General features: G+C 39.3%; 2 protein-coding genes across 2 annotated transcripts; both read right to left on the reverse strand.

Annotated features, from left to right (window-relative positions):
- Positions 1 to 19,331: 19,331 nt before the first annotated feature.
- On the reverse strand, positions 19,332 to 20,669 carry LOC145060295 (uncharacterized). The gene has a single exon (XM_079007987.1). It carries the CDS (start codon positions 20,667 to 20,669, stop codon positions 19,332 to 19,334), a length of 1,338 nt encoding a protein of 445 aa, XP_078864113.1.
- Positions 20,670 to 20,816: 147 nt separating this feature from the next.
- On the reverse strand, positions 20,817 to 21,769 carry LOC145060296 (uncharacterized). The gene is made up of 3 exons (XM_079007988.1): positions 21,759 to 21,769; positions 21,546 to 21,667; positions 20,817 to 21,451 (listed from the first exon to the last, which is right to left on the reverse strand). The coding sequence occupies exons 1-3, from the start codon at positions 21,767 to 21,769 to the stop codon at positions 20,817 to 20,819; spliced, it is 768 nt and encodes a 255-aa protein (XP_078864114.1).
- Between the last annotated feature and the right edge of the window lie 262 nt (positions 21,770 to 22,031).

Genomic DNA, 22,031 nt, shown 5'->3' on the forward strand with positions numbered 1-22,031 from the left:
TATAAATACAAGAAATAACAACATACTTTTGTTTATGTACAACATGCATCAGTTTTGTCCTGGTCCTGTTGTTTCTTAAATTAATTTTGATAAGGTGGTTCTTTTTTGCTAATGTGGATTTGTCATTAGAGAAGGGTAAAGACATAAAGAAGAGTTTTAGGGAACTTTTGATTGACTTTGTACCCACGATTGTTGGAGGACAACGCTGTGATTGGAAGAACAATTGTGATTTGAAGCAGGTCTGGGAAATAGAAGTGGTATATTAGCCAAATGGTGAGATAGTGAGGTTAAGAAGTTAGAGCTTAGTGCTATCATTTTTCTCTAAAATCTAGGTAACAAAGTCAATGCTCACACCCAAATATATATATATATATATATATATATATATATATATATATATATATATATATATATATATATATATATATATATATATAGACACACACACAGAGAGAGAAAGAGAGAGAGAGAGAGAAAAAAATTGGGTTTTATATTTTATCTTTTTGTTGTCGGTGTTAATTATATGATTATTCTATTTATTAGTCCTTTTCTATCTCTTTTCAATAAAATTATTATGGATTACTTGGTGTGTGAATGTTGTTTTTGTAGGGGTAGCACACACCGATGTACTTCTATCCTTGATGTTTTAAAATCCCCTAATCTAATAAATAAAACCGTTTTCTCAATGTGGCAGTCAATCAGCCCCCCACCCCTCCCAATCGATTTTTCCCGCTCTAATTTCTATGTTAATTTCCGAAAATACCATTTTACTTTAAACTCTCGGTGCATAAAACTCGGTAAGAGTTTATAGCTCGATCTTCCCTCTCCCAGAGAATCAACAATAAATTAGGAAACAACATCATCTCTGGATTTCAATTGTTGTATGTAAGTCAATACATCTTATATAGTCAGTTGCTCCCATGTTTAAGTTTTGTCTTCGAGTTAGGGTTTTCCAAAGATGAATTTATATGCTCTCCAAATCTCCATGTGCTTCTCCTTTGCTTCTCTTCTAGGTGACTTTTTAATTTTAGTTTTTTGGTTTCGTATTAAATTTTGCATCTTCATTTCACTTTCCCATCCCTTTTTTTATCTTATTGAATTCAAGATTCATTAAGTTCCAAATCGGAATAAACCCAATTGGGAGCTTCTATTAGTTCAATTTGGATGTGTTTTTTTTTTTAAGTTTTTGCAGAACCTGGAAGAGAAAAAGTTTATCAGGAAGATGAGACATATGAAATCTGAAGATGATTACTGATAGTTGCCTTTTCATCATATCTAATTTTTCATCATATATAATTGCCTTGGTTAGCCTTTTCGGTCTTCTTCTTTTTGCCTCTTCCTGGTACTTTATTTGTTTTCCTTTTTCTTTTCATTTGAGACAGCTTTTTATGATTATGATTTTAACAAAATCGGACTCCTAATTTTCTCAGCAACTTTATCCTTCATCTTCTTCTCCAGTGATTTCATTTTAAAAAAAAAAGTTGTAATTTTCAGGCGTAGAATTCGGTTTCGGTTCATTTATAAATAGATCTTGACAACATATCTGAATGAATCTGAGAAGATGTGGTTGACTCAAGCTACTGAGCCCATTTCTGCTTAAAAGTCGTGTATTTATTTAATTTTATAAAACACCAATGTCAGATGCTTATTATTTTCACGCATAGAATTTGGTTTTAGTTCATTTAGCAATCACTTTAACTTATTTCATTTAAATTACAATTAACGGTTTTTTATCTTTTCAATGTTACACAACAAGTTGTTATTATGAAATACCTTTTATCATTCAGGAAAAAAAAACTTTTTTCAAAGATGTGTATAATAGGTTAGTATTTTTCAACAGGTTAACACAAGTTCCATAAAGATTGGTAAAAAGTTAAAATACATTATCTATGTTAGCGAAAAGAGTATACTACGTTACTTTTAGTTGTAAAGAAAAGTAAGTAGATTACCATAATGAGTATAACTTTTTGCTATTATCATTAAAATATGTAAGACATGACCAATTGTATCTATATAAATAAAAGCAACATAATTTCATTTCGTATCTTTTATAAATAGTGACCATTTATGTAATATTCATTAAACATATACTATTTGTTATAAGATAGGGACCATTTTCGTAAATTCTAGTAAATACAGACTATTTTTGTAACTGTTCTAAAACAGCGACCATTTTTTGTGAATGATATACTTAAAAAACATTTAAATTCTCATTATTTATTAATGAAAGTACCTACTGATACCCACATATCCAAAACGATTACCCAAGTTTCATATTTCTTAATTGTATTTCTTTGTTTTGTGTTTATTTTCCAATTTACATTGTTATTTATTACATTTAACCCATGATTGGTATAGATGCAAGAAATAACAATGTACTTTTGTTTGTGTACAACATGCATCAGTTTGGTCCTGGTCCTGTTGTTTCTTAAATGAATTTCGATAAGGTGGTTCTTTTTTGTTAATGTGGATTTGTCATTAAGGTAAAGACATAAAGAGGAGTTTTAGAGAACTTTTGATTGACTTTGTACCCATAAGTTTTGGAGGACAAAGCTTTGATAGGAAGAACAGTTGTGATTTGAAGCAGGTTTGGGAAATAGAAGTTGTATATCAGCCAAATGGTGAGATAGTGAGGTTAAGAAGTTTGGAGCACAGTGTTGTCATTTTTCTCTAAAGTCTAGGTAACAAAGTCAACGCTCACACCCTATATATATATATATATATATATATATATATATATATATATATATATATATATATATATATACATATATATATATATATATACACATATATATATATATATATATATATATATATATAGATATATATATATATATAGAGAGAGAGAGAGAGAGAGAGAGAAAATTAGGGTTTTCTATTTTATCTTTTTGTTGTCGGTGTTAATTATATGATTATTCTATTTCTTATTCCTTTGCTATCTTTTTTCAATAAAATTATTATGGATTACTTGGTGTGTGAATGTTGTTTTTTAGGGGTAGCACACATCGATGTACTTCTATCCTTGAAGTTTTAAAATCCCCTGTCTAATAAGTAAAACAATATTTTCCATGTGGCAGTCAATTAGCCCCCCCCCCCTTCCCAATCGATTTTTCCCACTCTATTGTCTATGTTAATTTTCGAAAATACCCTTTTATTGCATTTAACCCATGATTGGTATAAATACAAGAAATAACAACGTACTTTTGTTTATGTACAACATGCATCAGTTTTGTCCTGGTCCTGTTGTTTCTTAAATTAATTTTGATAAGGTGGTTCTTTTTTGCTAATGTGGATTTGTCATTAGAGAAGGATAAAGACATAACGAAGAGTTTTAGGGAACTTTTGATTGACTTTGTACCCACGATTATTGGAGGACAACGTTGTGATAGGAAGAACAATTGTGATTTGAAGCAGGTCTGGGAAATAGAAGTGGTATATTAGCCAAATGGTGAGATAATGACGTTAAGAAGTTAGAGCATAGTGCTATCATTTTTCTCTAAAATCTAGGTAACAAGGTCAACACTCACACCCAAATATATATATATATATATATATATATATATATATATATATATATATATATATATATATATATATACAGAGAGAGAGAGAGAGACAAAAATTTGGGTTTTATATTTTTTCTTTTTGTTGTCGGTGTTAATTATATGATTATTCTATTTATTAGTCCTTTTCTATCTCTTTTCAATAAAATTATTATGGATTACTTGGTGTGTGAATGTTGTTTTTGTAGGGGTAGCACACACCGATGTACTTCTATCCTTGAAATTTTAAAATCCCCTAATCTAATAAATAAAACCGTTTTCTCAATGTGGCAGTCAATTAACCCCCCCCCCCCCTCCCAATCGATTTTTCCCGCTCTAATGTCTATGTTAATTTCCGAAAATACCCTTTTACTTTAAACTCTCTGTGCATAAAACTCGGTAAGAGTTTATAGCTCGATCTTCCCTCTCCCAGAGAATCAACAATAAATTAGGAAACAACATCATCTCTGGATTTTCCAAAGATGAATTTATATGCTCCCATGTTTTCCAAAGATGAGTTTATAGCTCGATCTTCCCTCTCCCAGAGAATCAACAATAAGTCAATACATCTTATATAGTCAGTTGCTCCCATGTTTAAGTTTTGTCTTCGAGTTAGGGTTTTCCAAAGATGAATTTATATGCTCTCCAAATCTCCATGTGCTTCTCCTTTGCTTCTCTTCTAGGTGACTTTTTAATTTTAGTTTTTTGGTTTCGTATTAAATTTTGCATCTTCATTTCACTTTCCCGTCCCTTTTTTTATCTTATTGAATTCAAGATTCATTAAGTTCCAAATCGGAATAAACCCAATTGGGAGCTTCTATTAGTTCAATTTGGATGTGTTTTTTTTTTTTTTTAAGTTTTTGCAGAACCTGGAAGAGAAAAAGTTTATCAAGAAGATGAGACATATGAAATCTGAAGATGATTACTGATAGTTGCCTTTTCATCATATCTAATTTTTCATCATATATAATTGCCCTGGTTAGCCTTTTCGGTCTTCTTCTTTTTGCCTCTTCCTGGTACTTTATTTGTTTTCATTTTTCTTTTCGTTTGAGACAGCTTTTTATGATTATGGTTTTAACAAAATCGGACTCCTGATTTTCTCAGCAACTTTATCCTTCATCTTCTTCTCCAGTGATTTCATTTTCTTTATTCTTTCCACCTTTTTTTTGGTTTTTTTTTTCAATCGTCGACTACACCTGTAGATAACCTAATTCAGTACTTTTTCTTATTTTTGTTTATAAAGAGGAGGCGTGAATTCGTGATTCATTCTTCAAAAATTATATGTTTTAATTAAAATTGCAGAACTAATTTTTCTGGGTGATTCATTCTTCAAAAATTATGTGTTTTAATTAAAATTGCGGAACTAATTTTTCTTGGTGGTGAACAAATTTTAAGTCTATTTGTAAGAGAATCATTTTAATGATTTATAAAGTATAACCAATTTTGAGTAAGATCTAGACATTTTTATGCTTGATACCAACTTAAGACTCTATCAATCATCTTCGTTTGTGTTAAAGTCTTTACTAAAGTTATTATTTTTTTTCATATGTCCAACAACTGTTTGTTAAAATGCTCAGAATCTAACACTAAAGTTTTGGCTTTTTATTACATTTGTGATTGGTAGAGACCGGTATCAGATTTTGAAAAGGGTCGAATCCATAGGGGTGTATACTGGTTTTTTTCATGAGTACTAATTCTTACACCATTCAAATATCTTCTTTATTTGTAACAGCCCGGAAATCCAGGTATTTCTTTAAATTATTTTTGGGCACATTTTAGAGGGAACTCGGCGAGTAGGTGCATGACTCGCCGAGTAGGGTCATGTCTTGGTCGCAGTCGCAGATACGCGACTGGACTCGACGAGTCCAAGTAAGGACTCGGCGAGTCGACGCTGTTTCAGCTGAACCCTAGCCGTTTCATTTTCTGATCGTATATAACGATCTTATGGCCGTCATGTCGCGTCTTTTGGCCGGTTGAAGATCTCTTGGGAGTGTGTGAGCATCTGAAGCAAGAGAGAGGACTTGAGAAGGCTTGAAGAGGTTGTTAGACAAGGAGGAGCAAGGTGGTGATCAAAGGAATCGAGTACTGGAGGTTTGGAGACACAGGGAACACGTTTCCAGGTAATTTTCGGATCGGAATCTGTAACTTTTACGTTGTATGCGAGTTAGGGTTTAGGAAACCCGTTTAAGGATTTGTTAGATTATATTGTTGTTATAGGTGTTAAAAACCCCTGTAATAGTATATGTGAAGGTCCAGGAAGTCCCATATCTATATATTTTGGAATCATGCGAAATGCAGGAGGCAGCGGATTGGCTGCATGGCGAGGACTCGCCGAGTCCAATGATCAGACTCGGCGAGTAGCTTGAAGATTCACTAGGACTCGCCGAGTTGTTCTTCAGACTCGGCGAGTAGCTTGAAGACCTGTTGGAACTCGTCGAGTTGTTCTTCAGACTCGGCGAGTAGCTTGAAGATCTACAGGAACTCGTCGAGTCGTTCTTCAGACTCGGCGAGTAGTGTCAGGGTGTCTATACTCGTCGAGTTACCCTTTAGACTCGACGAGTCTGGTCAAGGTTGACCGTTGACCTGTATGTAACTTAGTAGGGTCAGTTGTCTTGTTTGATAAGATCATTAATAGAGGTATGTGGTATTATAGGGAACCTGCGGATTAGCGGATCGAGTGCGAGTAGCTCGAAGGGTTTATAGCTTGCATACTACGAGGTGAGTCTTCTCACTATACTTCACCCGGAAGGGTTTGACTGTGAGACCGGAAGGTCGTATGTGTTATATTATGCTATGTCTAGAGTGTAGATGCTTTATATGTGATGTATGCTTATATGTGATGTATGCTTATACGGGCCGGAAGGCGAGACTTTATGTGACAGAAAGAACGGTATGATGTATGACTTATGTGTTATGTGTGTTATGCTATATGTGTTATGCTTTATACTATTATGGGCCGGAAGGCGAAATACTATGGGCCGGAAGGCAATCTATACGGGCCGGAAGGCGATATGTTATGGGCCGGAAGGCGATTATATTACGGGCCGGAAGGCAATATTATGTGGACCGAAAGGTCCGGGCCGGAAGGCGTATGTGGGTAAGTCGTATACTGGGGAACTCACTAAGCATTTATGCTTACTAGTTGTGTTTATGTTTTCAGGTACTAGTGATGACCGTGGGAAGGCGCCGGCGTGACGCGTACACACTGCCACTGTTGAAGATCCTGGAGATTTATTATTTATAAATTTCGAAATAAACTTGGAATAAACCCTTTTGTCGAATAATGATGTTTTGTTTAAAATGAAAATTTTATTTGAAAATTTGAGATGTTACAATTGGTATCAGAGCCTTGGTTTGAGGGATTCGGGGGTACTTTTGGGTGCAACTGAACTCAGACCGAGGATTTGAGGAAAAACTTTTTTTAAAAAAATGATAAGGACGTAACATTTTATAAAGGGCTAGGCAGTAAAACAAGGGTGGAACAGTGTGTACGAGCAGCCAGCGTCCGAACGGTAAAGATCCCCAGAATACCTTACGATGTTATGTTATGCACTGAATTTTGAATTGTTATGCATGCTAGAAGACTAGGCATTCATGATAGGATTAGAATTGCCTGTTTTGTGATGCCGTAGTCTAGGGAGATTGCTTATATAAGATATTTGGTAGCATGCAAGTAGATAGTGCATACTAGAGGTAGAGTACTCATTATTCGGGATTTGGGGAGGAAGATTTGGGACGAATACTGATACGGTGTGGTCGGTAGTATTGGGCCCGTACTATCGAAGGCACCGGATCAGTGGAAGACTCAAATAAGAATCCCTGGAATTCGGAGACTGGGTAGGGCGCGTATCGAGTACAATTGTACCTGGTGGAGTCTCTGATGATTTTATGTTGTATTTCAGAGACATCATGGTTATCACACGCAACGGGGCGAGTTCGAGCGGTGCGAGTGACGAGGAGATTCGTCAGATTATTCAGGAAGAGGTAGCTGCGGCGGTCCGGGCCGAGATCCCGGAGATGTTTGGGTCTATTAAGACCACGTTGATGGAGGAGTTTGAGGAGCGGTGCGCCGCAATTACTGAAGCTGCAGTTGCTGCCGCTACCGCAGCGGTGGCTGCTGCCAGGCCGCAAGGGGGTGATTCATTACTATTCAGGGAATTCAGCAACACGAAACCCCCTGAATTTGATGGTACGCAGGATCCGATTGCAGCTATGAGGTGGGTCGCCGACATCGAGGGGTGTTTCTATACTTGCTCATGCCCGGAGCACTTGAGGGTACGGTTCGCCTTGAACCAGCTCCGTCTGGGAGCGAAGGATTGGTGGAAGTTCGTGACAGCGAACTTCACTCAGGCAGAGATTTCGGCGGTGACATGGGAGAGGTTTACGGAGATGTTCAGGGAGGAGTACGTTCCCCCGGTAGAGAGGGAGCGATTGATTCAGGAGTTCTTGACCCTTAAGCAGGGTACTGATTCCGTGGCAGTGATCACACGGAAGTTTCATGAGAGGGCAATGTTCTGCCCCGAGCTGGTATCTACGGAGCAGTCGCGGATGAGCCGCTATTTGGGTGTTTTGAAGAGGGAGATCCGGGAGTTTGTGTCAAACTCCACCTATCGTACTTTCACTGAGCTTCAGGCGAACGCCAGGAAGCGTGAGATCGAGTTAGAGACTCAAGTGAGGGAGGAGGCTGAGTCTCGGCAGGTGGATCGACGGCCGGCCCAGTCTCAGCCGGCAGCCAAGCGGACTAAGTTCGCTGATTCGAGGAGAGGAGGTTCGAAGGGTCGCACTTGCGCGAAGTGCGGCAAGAGTCACGAGGGGGCGTGTCGAGCTGGTGGTTGCTACAAGTGTGGCAAAGAGGGACATATTGCCAGGGATTGCCCTAAGGGGTTTATGGTTTGCTTTCACTGCAACCAGACGGGCCATCGGAAGGCCGAGTGCCCGCAACTTCGTCAGGGAGCTACATCTACTACCCGGACTACTGAGACCCGACCGGTGAAGGTCGAGGCCCCGAGGGCTCGCGGGAGAGCCTTTCAGCTGACTGCGGAGGAGGTCCGCGCTGCGCCCGATGTTGTGGCAGGTATGTTATCATTCATGTATTTAATTTAAGGTCGAAATGTTATGCTTATGTTAATATATGTGTAGGTACTTTCCTTGTGAACTCTATGCCTGCTCTAGTATTATTTGATTCGGGTGCGAGTAGATCGTTTGTATCGTTAGCTTTTAGTCAGCATATCGGCATTAGTCGTGAGCCGTTAAGTCGGCCTTTGGGTGTTTCCATTGCGGCTGAGAGGGTGATTTGTGCTACGGAGGTTCTTCGGGGATGTGTGCTAGAGATATTCGGGGTCGCATTTCCGATTGACCTAATTCCTATTGCGATGGGTGATGTCTGTGTCATCGTAGGCATGGACTGGTTGAGCCGATTCAGCGCTGTCATCGATTGCGAGCGTCAGTTGGTGACTATACGAGACCCTAGTGGGGGAGTTCTTACGGTGTACGGCGAGGGTACCCGTTCGAGATCAGCTTTTTGTTCGGCCGCTAGGGCGAGGCAATGTCTGCAGCGGGGATGTAACGGCTTTGTGGCATATGTGATGGATACGCGGGAGAGTTCTGAGAGACCGAAGACGGTGGAGGAGGTTCCAGTGGTGCGCGAGTTTCCAGATGTTTTTCCCGAGGATTTGCCGGGAATACCTCCTGCGAGACAAGTGGAGTTCGGTATCGATCTAGTTCCAGGGGCTGCGCCTATTGCGAAGGTGCCTTATCGTCTTGCACCTCCTGAGATGCAGGAATTGTCCTCGCAACTCCAAGAGTTGTTGGGGAAGGGATTTATTCGGCCGAGTAGCTCGCCGTGGGGAGCACCGATTCTGTTCGTCAAAAAGAAGGATGGTTCACACCGAATGTGTATCGATTACCGGGAGCTGAACAAGGTGACCGTTAAGAACCGCTATCCGTTACCGAGGATCGATGATCTATTTGATCAGTTGCAAGGGGCATCTTGGTTTTCCAAGATTGATTTGAGATCAGGGTACCATCAGGTGAGAGTGCGGGATGAGGACGTCCAGAAGACAGCCTTTAGGACGCGGTATGGGCACTACGAGTTCGTGGTGATGCCTTTTGGGCTCACCAATGCCCCAGCAGTGTTCATGGATCTCATGAACAGGGTGTGCAGGCCGATGCTGGATCGGTCTGTGATTGTATTCATCGACGATATTCTGGTGTATTCGCGATCTAGGGAGCAGCATGAGGGACATTTGAGAGAGGTCCTTGAGGTACTGAGGTCGGAGAAGCTATATGCAAAATTCTCCAAATGTGACTTCTGGTTACGGGAGGTTCAATTTCTGGGGCACGTTGTAAATCAGGCAGGGATATTGGTCGATCCGGCCAAGGTGGAAGCGGTAATGAGATGGGAGGCACCGAAGTCACCTGCGGAGATCAGGAGTTTCCTTGGATTGGCAGGGTACTATCGAAGGTTCATTAGGGACTTCTCCAAGATCGCGGTGCCACTTACCAAATTGACCCGAAAGGGTGTTACGTTTTCATGGGGACCCGAGCAGCAGACTTCCTTCGAGACACTTCGTCAGAGACTGTGCGAAGCACCAGTACTGGCTCTTCCGGAAGGGATGGAGGACTTTGTCGTATATTGCGACGCATCGATTTCGGGACTGGGTGCGGTGTTGATGCAGAGGGGCCATGTGATAGCCTATGCATCGAGGCAGCTGAAGCCTCACGAAGCAAGATACCCCACGCATGACTTAGAGTTGGGGGCAGTAGTGTTCGCCCTCAAAATTTGGCGTCACTACCTGTACGGGGTTCGTTGTACCATATACACGGACCATAAGAGTTTGGAGTATTTGATGGATCAACCCAACCTAAACATGCGTCAGAGGAGATGGTTAGATGTGGTTAAGGATTATGACTGTGAGATCCTATACCACCCAGGCAAGGCTAATGTGGTAGCCGATGCATTAAGTCGTAGGGCGGAGGGTACTCCATTGCGGGACGTATGTTTGAGATTGACGGTGATGACTCCGGTGTTAGATGCTATTCGTAGGGCACAGGCCGAGGTTGTGAAGTCTGGGATGCAGAAACAGGAGCGGGTCGTCGGGTTGATTTCAGAGTTTGTTACGGATGGGCGGGAACTTCTGACATTTCGGGGTCGGATCTGGGTGCCCTTTGTGGGAGGCACGCGTGTTACTTTGATGGAGGAGGCACATAGGTCGAAATTCTCGATCCATCCCGGTGCCACGAAAATGTATTTGGATTTGAAAAAGGAGTACTGGTGGCCTTGCATGAAGAGAGATGTTGCCTGGTTCGTTGAGAGGTGTTTGACCTGCCGAAAAGTTAAGGCCGAGCACCAGAGACCGCATGGTAAGTTGCAACCTTTGGAGATCCCCGAGTGGAAGTGGGATCAGATCACGATGGACTTCATCACCAAATTGCCGAAAACGGCCAGGGGAGTCGATGCGATTTGGGTGATTGCGGATAGGCTAACAAAGAGTGCACACTTCCTTGCCATTAGTGAAAGTTCATCAGCAGAGAAGTTGGCAGAGTTGTACGTGAGAGAGATAGTATCTCGGCATGGAGTGCCGACCTCGATTGTTTCGGATCGCGATGTACGTTTCACTTCCAGGTTCTGGAAGAAATTTCATGAGGAGTTGGGTACTAAGCTGCATTTTAGTACCGCATACCATCCCCAAACCGACGGTCAGAGCGAACGGACGATTCAGACATTGGAAGACATGCTTAGAGCATGTGTGTTAGACTTTGGGGGTAGCTGGGATGCGCATCTGCCGTTGGCTGAGTTTTCCTACAACAACAGCCATCATTCGAGCATTGGTATGCCACCTTTTGAGTTGTTGTATGGTAGGAGGTGTCGGACTCCCATTTGCTGGGGAGAAGTGGGACAGAGAGTGATGGGCAGTACAGAGATTGTACTTCAGACGACCGAGCAGATTCAGCGAGTGAGGCAGAGGTTATTGACCGCCCAGAGCCGACAGAAGAGTTATGCGGACAGACGCCGATCCGAGCTCGAATTCCAGGTCGGCGACTTCGTTCTTCTAAAGGTTTCTCCTTGGAAAGGGGTAATTCGGTTCAGGAAGAGGGGCAAGTTGGGGCCCCGGTTCATAGGTCCATTTCGGGTAATTGCAAGGGTAGGTCGGGTAGCTTATCGGTTGGAGTTGCCAGTGGAGCTGAGTCAGATTCACAATACTTTCCACGTGTCGCAGTTGAGGAAGTGTATAGCCGATGAGGCAGCAGTGGTTCCGTTAGAAGATATTCAGGTGGATGCGAGCCTGAATTACGCCGAGAGACCAGTAGCTATCAGGGATCGGAAGACCAAGGTTCTACGGAACAAGGAGATACCTCTGGTGTTGGTTCAGTGGCAACATCGGAAAGGATCGGAGATGACTTGGGAGCCGGAAAGAGAAATGCGGGAGCAACATCCGGAGTTATTCGCAGAGTGAGAGACTTCGAGGGCGAAGTCTAGTTCTAGTGGGGGAGAGTTGTAACAGCCCGGAAATCCAGGTATTTCTTTAAATTATTTTTGGGCACATTTTAGAGGGAACTCGGCGAGTAGGTGCATGACTCGCCGAGTAGGGTCATGTCTTGGTCGCAGTCGCAGATACGCGACTGGACTCGACGAGTCCAAGTAAGGACTCGGCGAGTCGACGCTGTTTCAGCTGAACCCTAGCCGTTTCATTTTCTGATCGTATATAACGATCTTATGGCCGTCATGTCGCGTCTTTTGGCCGGTTGAAGATCTCTTGGGAGTGTGTGAGCATCTGAAGCAAGAGAGAGGACTTGAGAAGGCTTGAAGAGGTTGTTAGACAAGGAGGAGCAAGGTGGTGATCAAAGGAATCGAGTACTGGAGGTTTGGAGACACAGGGAACACGTTTCCAGGTAATTTTCGGATCGGAATCTGTAACTTTTACGTTGTATGCGAGTTAGGGTTTAGGAAACCCGTTTAAGGATTTGTTAGATTATATTGTTGTTATAGGTGTTAAAAACCCCTGTAATAGTATATGTGAAGGTCCAGGAAGTCCCATATCTATATATTTTGGAATCATGCGAAATGCAGGAGGCAGCGGATTGGCTGCATGGCGAGGACTCGCCGAGTCCAATGATCAGACTCGGCGAGTAGCTTGAAGATTCACTAGGACTCGCCGAGTTGTTCTTCAGACTCGGCGAGTAGCTTGAAGACCTGTTGGAACTCGTCGAGTTGTTCTTCAGACTCGGCGAGTAGCTTGAAGATCTACAGGAACTCGTCGAGTCGTTCTTCAGACTCGGCGAGTAGTGTCAGGGTGTCTATACTCGTCGAGTTACCCTTTAGACTCGACGAGTCTGGTCAAGGTTGACCGTTGACCTGTATGTAACTTAGTAGGGTCAGTTGTCTTGTTTGATAAGATCATTAATAGAGGTATGTGGTATTATAGGGAACCTGCGGATTAGCGGATCGAGTGCGAGTAGCTCGAAGGGTTTATAGCTTGCATACTACGAGGTGAGTCTTCTCACTATACTTCACCCGGAAGGGTTTGACTGTGAGACCGGAAGGTCGTATGTGTTATATTATGCTATGTCTAGAGTGTAGATGCTTTATATGTGATGTATGCTTATATGTGATGTATGCTTATACGGGCCGGAAGGCGAGACTTTATGTGACAGAAAGAACGGTATGATGTATGACTTATGTGTTATGTGTGTTATGCTATATGTGTTATGCTTTATACTATTATGGGCCGGAAGGCGAAATACTATGGGCCGGAAGGCAATCTATACGGGCCGGAAGGCGATATGTTATGGGCCGGAAGGCGATTATATTACGGGCCGGAAGGCAATATTATGTGGACCGAAAGGTCCGGGCCGGAAGGCGTATGTGGGTAAGTCGTATACTGGGGAACTCACTAAGCATTTATGCTTACTAGTTGTGTTTATGTTTTCAGGTACTAGTGATGACCGTGGGAAGGCGCCGGCGTGACGCGTACACACTGCCACTGTTGAAGATCCTGGAGATTTATTATTTATAAATTTCGAAATAAACTTGGAATAAACCCTTTTGTCGAATAATGATGTTTTGTTTAAAATGAAAATTTTATTTGAAAATTTGAGATGTTACATTATTAATGTGTCAAAGTTTTTTGACTTCTGGTGTTATATATGGAATATGTTAATGTTTAACAAATTAAGGAAGGTCTGCACGATAATCTTTATTTCGTTGGAGGGGCGATTATAGTGCCTAAATTGATGAATGATGGTAAGGCTAAGGTTGAGGTTTCGTTGCCATTCCGTTCTTGTATTTCCAATTGGTTCTTGTATAACATGTTCAATAAGGGTTAATGCTACAATTGATTATTGACATCAGTTAAAATAAAATGAAAAAAATGAACATGAAGTCAGGGACATGGACTAGGATTGGTGCATTTGGTCAGTTGAAACAAAATGCGACAGAAGGTAAGATTCGACGACTTGATTGAACATTTGTTAAAGAAACAGGTCATTCAGGATATATGAAGGTGAGTTTGGATGGACTGCTGGTTGGAAGGAGTGTGAATCTGAATGAACATGATTTTTATGATACTTAGCTCAACTATTGAAATTTCACTAGATGACGCCCAAGTCAAGGTAAAAAATAGTAAAGGGTTATTTAGCTAATTTGCTCTGAAATATAATTGTTTTGTCATATAAATCAAATGATCATTTGATTTTAGTTTTTTTTAGGTGGTCTGTGGTGCCATTATGTATGAAATACTTGTGGGGTATTCACAATCTTAACATTGTGTTTAGAAGGGTAATTCGAAAAAAACACTAAATCATACATTCAACTATTTTATGTATTTATAAACAATAGTATTTTTATTTTGAGCATTATAAGAAAAAAAATTTCATGATTTTCTTTATTTCCTATCTATGAAGGCTTGCATAAATGTCTTTTAGTATGTATTTGAAATGGTTAATTGTTTCATTGCAATTTGGCTTAATGATTAGAGAAACTAAGATTGTTACCGTCATTAATTTGTGCAAACAAAAAAAATAGAGAATTCTAAATATATATATTCTTTTAACTGTTAATTAAGATGTTTGACAGGTTATTTTATCATTTCTACTGGTACTGCTAAACTTGGATACAAGTATGTAAATATATGTATGTAACTACATTATTATTGGTCTTAATTTCTCTATCTTTATATTGGTTGTTGTTTCGATCATGATTTAGAACTAAGAAAGTAATTTAGAAATCCGGTTCTTTATCTAATTGTAGTTATCGTCGGTCTAAATCAAGTCGTGGTCACTCATGAATATGGTTATATATATTTTTTAGTGTTTCTAAACGAGATTTGCATAAGTTGGGTTGATAGGATGGTGTTCAGGTATGTAAATATATGTATCCACTCCACAGCCAAACCACCGGTTCATAGGACGGTGTTCACGCGTCCATTGGGCTGCGACGTTGGAAATCACATGTCTCTTGCACAACAAATCTGGATAGCTTTATAATTCTCACCTTTGAATCTAACGGCAGGATGAAATCACCAGGACACTTGGGTACCGTGGAAGATGGGGGAGTTCATGTCTCTTAGGTGGCAGTGATGTTAGGCTAAAGGTAGCGATAGAGAGAAATATACAAGAGATGGGAAAAATAACTTCTGGATATCCCAGAAGCATATGACGCTAGCATTCATAAAGCCCAAATAATCCCAAATTACAAAAAAGTCCCTCACAGATAAATAAAAGTTATAAAAGGTCACATGGTAAAATATAAAATACCAATAAGAAAAACACATGTAACAATACTCCCTCCTTAACAAATTTTTTACCTCAAAAAAGAAGTGTCACTAAATCAGCAAAGTCTGGAAAACGTAGTCACATCTCGTTTAAATATTCCCATGTAGCCTCTTGAGCCGTTTGCCCCTTCCATTGCATCAAAATCTTCATAGCAGCTCAACTTCCTCGCTTGGCCAACTTCCTGTCGAGTACACTCGTAGGCTGCAGACAAGAGTTAGCTTGGAGTGCTTGTGCACTCTTAAAGTATTCTGCATATATAGTTGCAACTTAAGGTCAACCCATGATCCGGTTTCAAACTCCATCTCGCTTCGGTGTTTATTGGCTTGTTGCTTCATTCTATTTTCAGCCTTTTGGAGAGACTACTTCAACAACTTCATTGACACCTCCCTATCCCACATGAATTCATCAACCTCCTTTTCTATCGCGTCCTTACGAATGTAAGGGATGTGCAAAGGTGGGGGAAATCCATATAAGGCTTCAAAAGGTGACATTCCAATTGATGAGTGATATGTGATATTGTACCACCATTCAACTAGTGCCACCCACTTGACCCATGTATGAAATCTCTCAATCACCATACATCTCAAATAACCCTCTAAAAACTGATTAACCACCTCCGTCTTGCCATCCCTTTAAGGTTGGTAGGCCGTTGAAAGGTTGGCTGCTACCCCTTGTAACGCTAAGAATTCCTTCCAAAATGAAATTAAAAATATTAGGTCGCAATCAGAGATTATAGAAGATGGGAAACCATGTAACTTGTACACGTTACCGAGGAATACCTGGGCGATCTCGTTATCAGAGTACGGATGACTGAGCACCATGAAGTGACTGTATTTGGTTAACGGGTCCACTACCACAAATATGGTATCCCTTCCCTTGACCTTCGGTAATCCGCCTATGAAATCCATTGATATGTCAGTAAAAATGGTGTCGGGTATGGGTAACAGTTCTAAGAGACTGGGTGACGCCACATTTTCATGCTTCGCCCTCATGCACACGTCGCAATTTCACACGAGTTGTCTAACACCCTTATATATTAAACAAGAAATATAAGCTTTAGGGACAACACCATTAGGGACGACACGAAGTTTTAGGGACGACACTCGAGAATACGCGTTCTTGTCATCGCTAAAGCCTTGCGTCGTCGCTAATAAGGGCGTCGCTAAAGGGTTTGATCGGTGATCCGCGTGAATGTTTCCTGATCAATTTTTGTCCCTACGATTGCATCCTGATCCAAGCGGATGGGGTTAGTTACTGTTCACACCAATAGGGGCGACGCCATTTGTGACGACGCTGTCGCCGCTAAAGGTGGCGAAAATATGAGCGCGTGAATTTCCCTCTGATTTGTCATCTCTAATGATTCATAGTCGTCCCTAAAGGTGTCGCCCCTAAAGGGTTCCACCTTTTGTTCCCCATCAGGTCGTAGAACCTGATTAATTTCTAGTTTCCATTTCTCTCTTATTTTTTCCGGCGACAATCAGGAAGCATTTTCCGGTGAATTTCAGTGCATCCCACTTCTTCCGCCAGAGGGATTTGCAGCTTCTCACCGGGTTTCAGTTGCTCCACCGGTGACTATCACCACCTCAGCTCGCCACAGTCTCCGACGAACTTCTCCACCGGCGAAGGTGCGTTTCCCTTTCTCATTTCCACCGTCTTTTCTCTTTCTCTTTCTCTTTCTTCTCTAATGTTGTTGATTTTTGTGGTTTTAAGGAGATTTCTCTAATCTCCAACTTTTAGAACCACCACATCAACGCCATTGTTGCCGCCTGTCTCCGTCGACGTGCACTGTCTCCGTCGACGTGCACTGTCTCCGGCGACATCCACCGTCTCCGACAAACTTGGCTCCACTGTTTTCAGCTCTACAACCACAGGTGTGTTCAATTTTTGTGTATATATGTATGTATGAATTTGATATATGTTTGCAAGTTTATTTTGTATAAGGAATTTGATATATGTGTATGTCTATTTGAAAATGTATTTCAAGAAAAAGTGTTTGATATATGTGTGTGTCTATATGTGTATATGTATATCTATGTTTGGAATATGTATATGTCTATTTGGTATGTTTGGAATGTGTATATGTCTATTTGGTATTTTGTATATGCGTATTTGTATATGTATAATTGGTATTTTGTATTTGGTATTGAATTGGTATGTGTATATGTCTATTTGGTAAGTGTATATGTATGTATGTATGTGCATTTGAAAATTTGTTTTAAGATACTATGTTTGATTGTATATTAATTTAGTGTATATATGATGTTATAATTGCAAGTATGTATATATTTGATTTTAGATAAAAGGAGTGTAAAGATAACATCAATGCAACTACATACGAGTATATATTATTTAAATTTCAATAATATAAAATATTCTTACAAATAAACTAAAAATCAAATGTAAAGATAACATCAGTGCAACATTTTTAAATAACAACTTTTTGCTCATAAATAATATATATGAATAATAGAAAAAAAGAACCGCATAAAATTTTTGTAGGGTGACTTAATTGTTAAGTAAGAATAATTTGTTTTTATAGTATGATATATTTTAACTTATATTATTACTTTGTAGGATGTGGATGTTAATGCTTTTCTCCAAAACTCGACGTTTGTGACGGTAATTGAAGATATTATGCGCTCATTTAGCAAGCAAGTCGACAATGCGACCAACAACGATGATGAAAACGATGATGGAGAAGACAATTATTATATATTGTTTTATGTTATGGATGATGTTATTATAGATTTAGATGATGTTGATGTTTTATGTAATGCAGATTTTTAAATTATATGTTTTATAATTTTATAAATTCTGCATTTTTATATTATAAACGAATATAAAATATAAATTTTATCTAAAAAAAACAATCATTAGTGGCGACACCGTTAGAGACGATCTTAAGCATTAGCGACGATACATCCCGCATGAATATTTGGCCGGAATAATACTGGCCGGTGGCTGGAATATTATTAGGGACGACGAGTGGTATTAGCGACGATAAGTATTAGAGATGACGCCTTTAGGGACGACTTTGGAGTATTAGCTACGAGGTATTTGAGGCGACCCAATTGAGACGACAAGTCGTCCCTAATACCTTTAGGGGCGACTTTCTTGACTATTAGCGACGCTTTTTGTCGTCCCTAAAGGTGCATTTTCTTGTTGTTTCCTTTCCAGTAAAACATTCCCTTAATTCGTTGAATTGTCGCATTAACCTCGGAATGACCCCCCAGTGGAGACTCATGGCATAATCTAATAATTTCATCCCTTAACTATGCATCGCTACGGCGCTACCTATGATCATGCGATTTTTCCTGAAGAGCCATTTTCCATTCCACATTATTTTTGGTAGGTGAACTCCCTTTTTATTTTTCTCTTTGATTTTGTGTAGTTGAATATCACCTTCCTAACTTGCAATTACGTTTTCCAATAATAGTGGCTCAATTTGGGAAATAGCCATGGTGAACAACGTGACTCCTTGCACCCGTGACAATGCATCGGCGGCTACATTTTCCCGACCTTTTTATATTCAAGTGTGTAGTCGTACCCCAATAACTTCGCCGACCACTTGTGTTATCACACAGAGGCGGAGCCAGGATTTAAAAATAAGGAGACTGATAGCCTTACATCATAATAATATATTAAAATATAATGTTATATCCAAATAAAGTAATATGTCTAAAATTTCAAAATAAAAATGACAAAGAATTAAATACTTGTCTCCATTAACCTCAATCTTCAATTCAACTAACTATAAGCATCGACTCATATTCATCCATTAACCTGCGAGTATTAAAATAATTAGTTAGAACATATATACATATGGATCATTTTAGGATATTAGAATATATATATAAGCATAAAAAATAGTACCTTATGCACTTTAAGTTGTGCTCGTCTTTGTTTCATGGAATAGAAATCATCTATAATCTCATCCGTAGGAAATGTATCGGCAATCTCTCTCTCAATGTTAACAAGCAAACAACTTTTAAGAAAATCATCACTCATGGTATTTCAGAGTCGTGTTTTCACAAGTTTCATTGCCGAAAATGCTCTTTCAGATGTCGCGGTAGAAACAGGGAGAGTCAATATGAGACGAATCAGCTTATCAAGCAAGGGATAAGTACTCGACTTTCTTGTTTCATGTAGGTCTCTACACAACTCAGAAATTGTAGAAGAATTTTTCAGTTGTGGGTGATTTTGCACATCTATTTCATAATGTTGTAACTCAAGTTTCAACAAATTCCTTTCGTGCTCCGTAAAGTCCATAGGGTAATATGATGTTGCCAATTTACATATATCCTCAACGTTTAAGGACTTTCTTGGATCTAGCATAACACTGAGACGGAGAAGCTCTGTTGTAGACTCATTAAATCTGGAATTCAACTCTTGCAACTGACTATCAATAGCAGCAATGAATAGTTCAACTCGGTAGTGATGCTCTGTGGTTATATTGTCTTTCTCACGGCGTTGGCGAATTATATATCTATAAGCTTCATTCATGTTAGGGACAGGAATGTTATGTTTCTCACTAAAACAAACCACCTGATCCAATAGAGATTGCCAACCTTCATCTCTCAACTTTTGAATCAATATTTTTGTTGTAGATACCAAGGCCAAAGCATTAACAATATCTATAGATTTTTGTTGTAAGGTTTGGCAAAGCTTGTCAGTTATCCCCATTATTTCTTTCATCATGTGCATAACAATGACAAAATCGAATGATAATGCATGTGTAAGTGCATATGCCGCATCACCTCTTTGAGAAGATGTAGAACCTTTTAAAGCAATGTCATTCAATACTGCACAAGATGGACCAAACAATCTTATCAAACTGCATATTGCTTTGAAATGAGAACTCCACCTAGTATCTCCAGGCCTTTGCAGTGTTCGTATTTGATTTGTACCTTTTCCACTCTCAAGCTCTCTGACCTCGGTTAAATGAGAAATTTCAGCAATTTGAGCATCTTGCAGTTGATCATTACGTTTGGAAGAAGAAGATATGACATTAACTACAAAATTTAAAGTCTTGAAGAAGTTATGTACCTCAGACACATCTTTCGACGCTGCAACTAGAGCCAATTGCAGTTGATGGGCAAAACAATGTATATAATAAGCATATGGACATTCCTTTAATAATAAAGCTTGCAACCCATTCCATTCTCCACGCATGTTACTAGCCCCATCATATCCTTGACCTCGGATATCTTGAACACTAAGTTTATGATAAGATAAAGAACATAATATCTCATTTTTCAAGGTCAGTGAAGTTGTATCTTTAACATGAATTAAGTCCAAAAATCTTTCTTTAGCATTTCCATCTTGGTCGACAAATCTCACAACAATAGCCATTTGCTCTTTCTTAGATTCATTTTGAGACTCGTCAACTATTAAACAAAACTTTGACATCCCGATTTCATCACGAATTGTTTTTTGTACATTTGTAGCTAAAACACTTAAGATTTCTTTTTGGATATCTGGTGATGTGTATTTTGCATTTTAAGGAGCATTTTCTAGCACAACATCAGCAACAGTCTTATTATAAGAAGCAAGGAACTTTATCAATTCAAGAAAATTCCCTTGATTTCTTGAGTTAGGTCGTTCATCATGACCTCTTAAAGCACATCCTTGAAACGTGAGCCATTTAATGGCCTCAATAGAAACTTTAAGGCGTAGTCTATTATCCATAACTTGTTGGGTCGTTTGCTTCTCTATCACATTCTCTATGTGACATAACTGGTTTTTTAAATCTTCATAACATCTAACAGAAAAATTATGTGCTGAAGCTGGAGTTTTACCTTCATGTACGATGAAAGCACAATCTTTGCCACAATTTACCTTTTTCCATCTATTAAACCCCGATACGGTAAATGTATCTGAGCCGACTTTGCCAATAGGTTTTTTATTAAAAAGAAAGCAAGGAAAACAAAATGCAGCATCCTTTTTCTCAGAATATTCTAACCACCAAAAATTCTTGAACCAAGCTTGTTGAAAACTACGCATAGACCCGCTACGACCACTTGGACTGAATGGATACTTTGATTTTTGAAGTTGGTATTGTTCAAGTTTAATGTATAATCGTCTAATCTCATCACGTTGGTTACTTGGATAGCTCAAGATTGAAGGTCGTTCTCCTGGATCACGAATTAAAAAAATTTAATTTTACCTCTCCTAAAGCTGACATATCATTTTTTTCTGGTTCAATATTATTGGGCTCTTCAATGTTACTATTTCCATCATGTTGTGGGTGTGTATTATGATCATCTTCTTTGGTATTATCAGTAACCGAATGCAATTGTGGATCACATACATCTTCTATTCGTTTGAAAAAAGAATCAATGGTTCTTTTCCTGCTCATAATATATCCTATAAATTTATAATTGTAATAGACCAAATTAGCAAAACCATATCATGTAGCTACTTGTCTGGTTATCTACTTACGATTTACCCATTTACAAATTGATAATATTATTAATTACAAATTGCTAGAAAAACTAAATGTAATGAGAAAGAAAAATTACCTTATTAATTGGTGTAGCAGGAGGCAGAAGCAAAAACAAGAAAATGTATTACGTATTGGAAGTCGTCGTTTAATTGAAAAAGGATATGTAATTTATGGGTTTGTGTGGCTAGGTTTAATATTAAAAGCCAATTCTACCAATTAAATTAAAAGACGAGTATTAATTGGGCTTTTCTAGCTTGTAGTCCATGTGT

The sequence above is a fragment of the Lactuca serriola genome, chromosome 6 (assembly GCF_051521515.1).
Source record: "Lactuca serriola cultivar US96UC23 chromosome 6, Lser_US96UC23_V15, whole genome shotgun sequence".
Lineage (NCBI taxonomy): Eukaryota > Viridiplantae > Streptophyta > Magnoliopsida > Asterales > Asteraceae > Lactuca > Lactuca serriola.

Coding starts and splice junctions, on each gene's coding strand:
- LOC145060295 (XM_079007987.1), bottom strand. CDS start 20,669: ATGGCTATTGTTGTGAGATTTGTCGACCAAGATGGAAATGCTAAAGAA.
- LOC145060296 (XM_079007988.1), bottom strand. Junction 21,452..21,545: donor CCCACAACATGATGGAAATA/GTAACATTGAAG, acceptor TTCGTGATCCAG/GAGAACGACCTTCAATCTTG.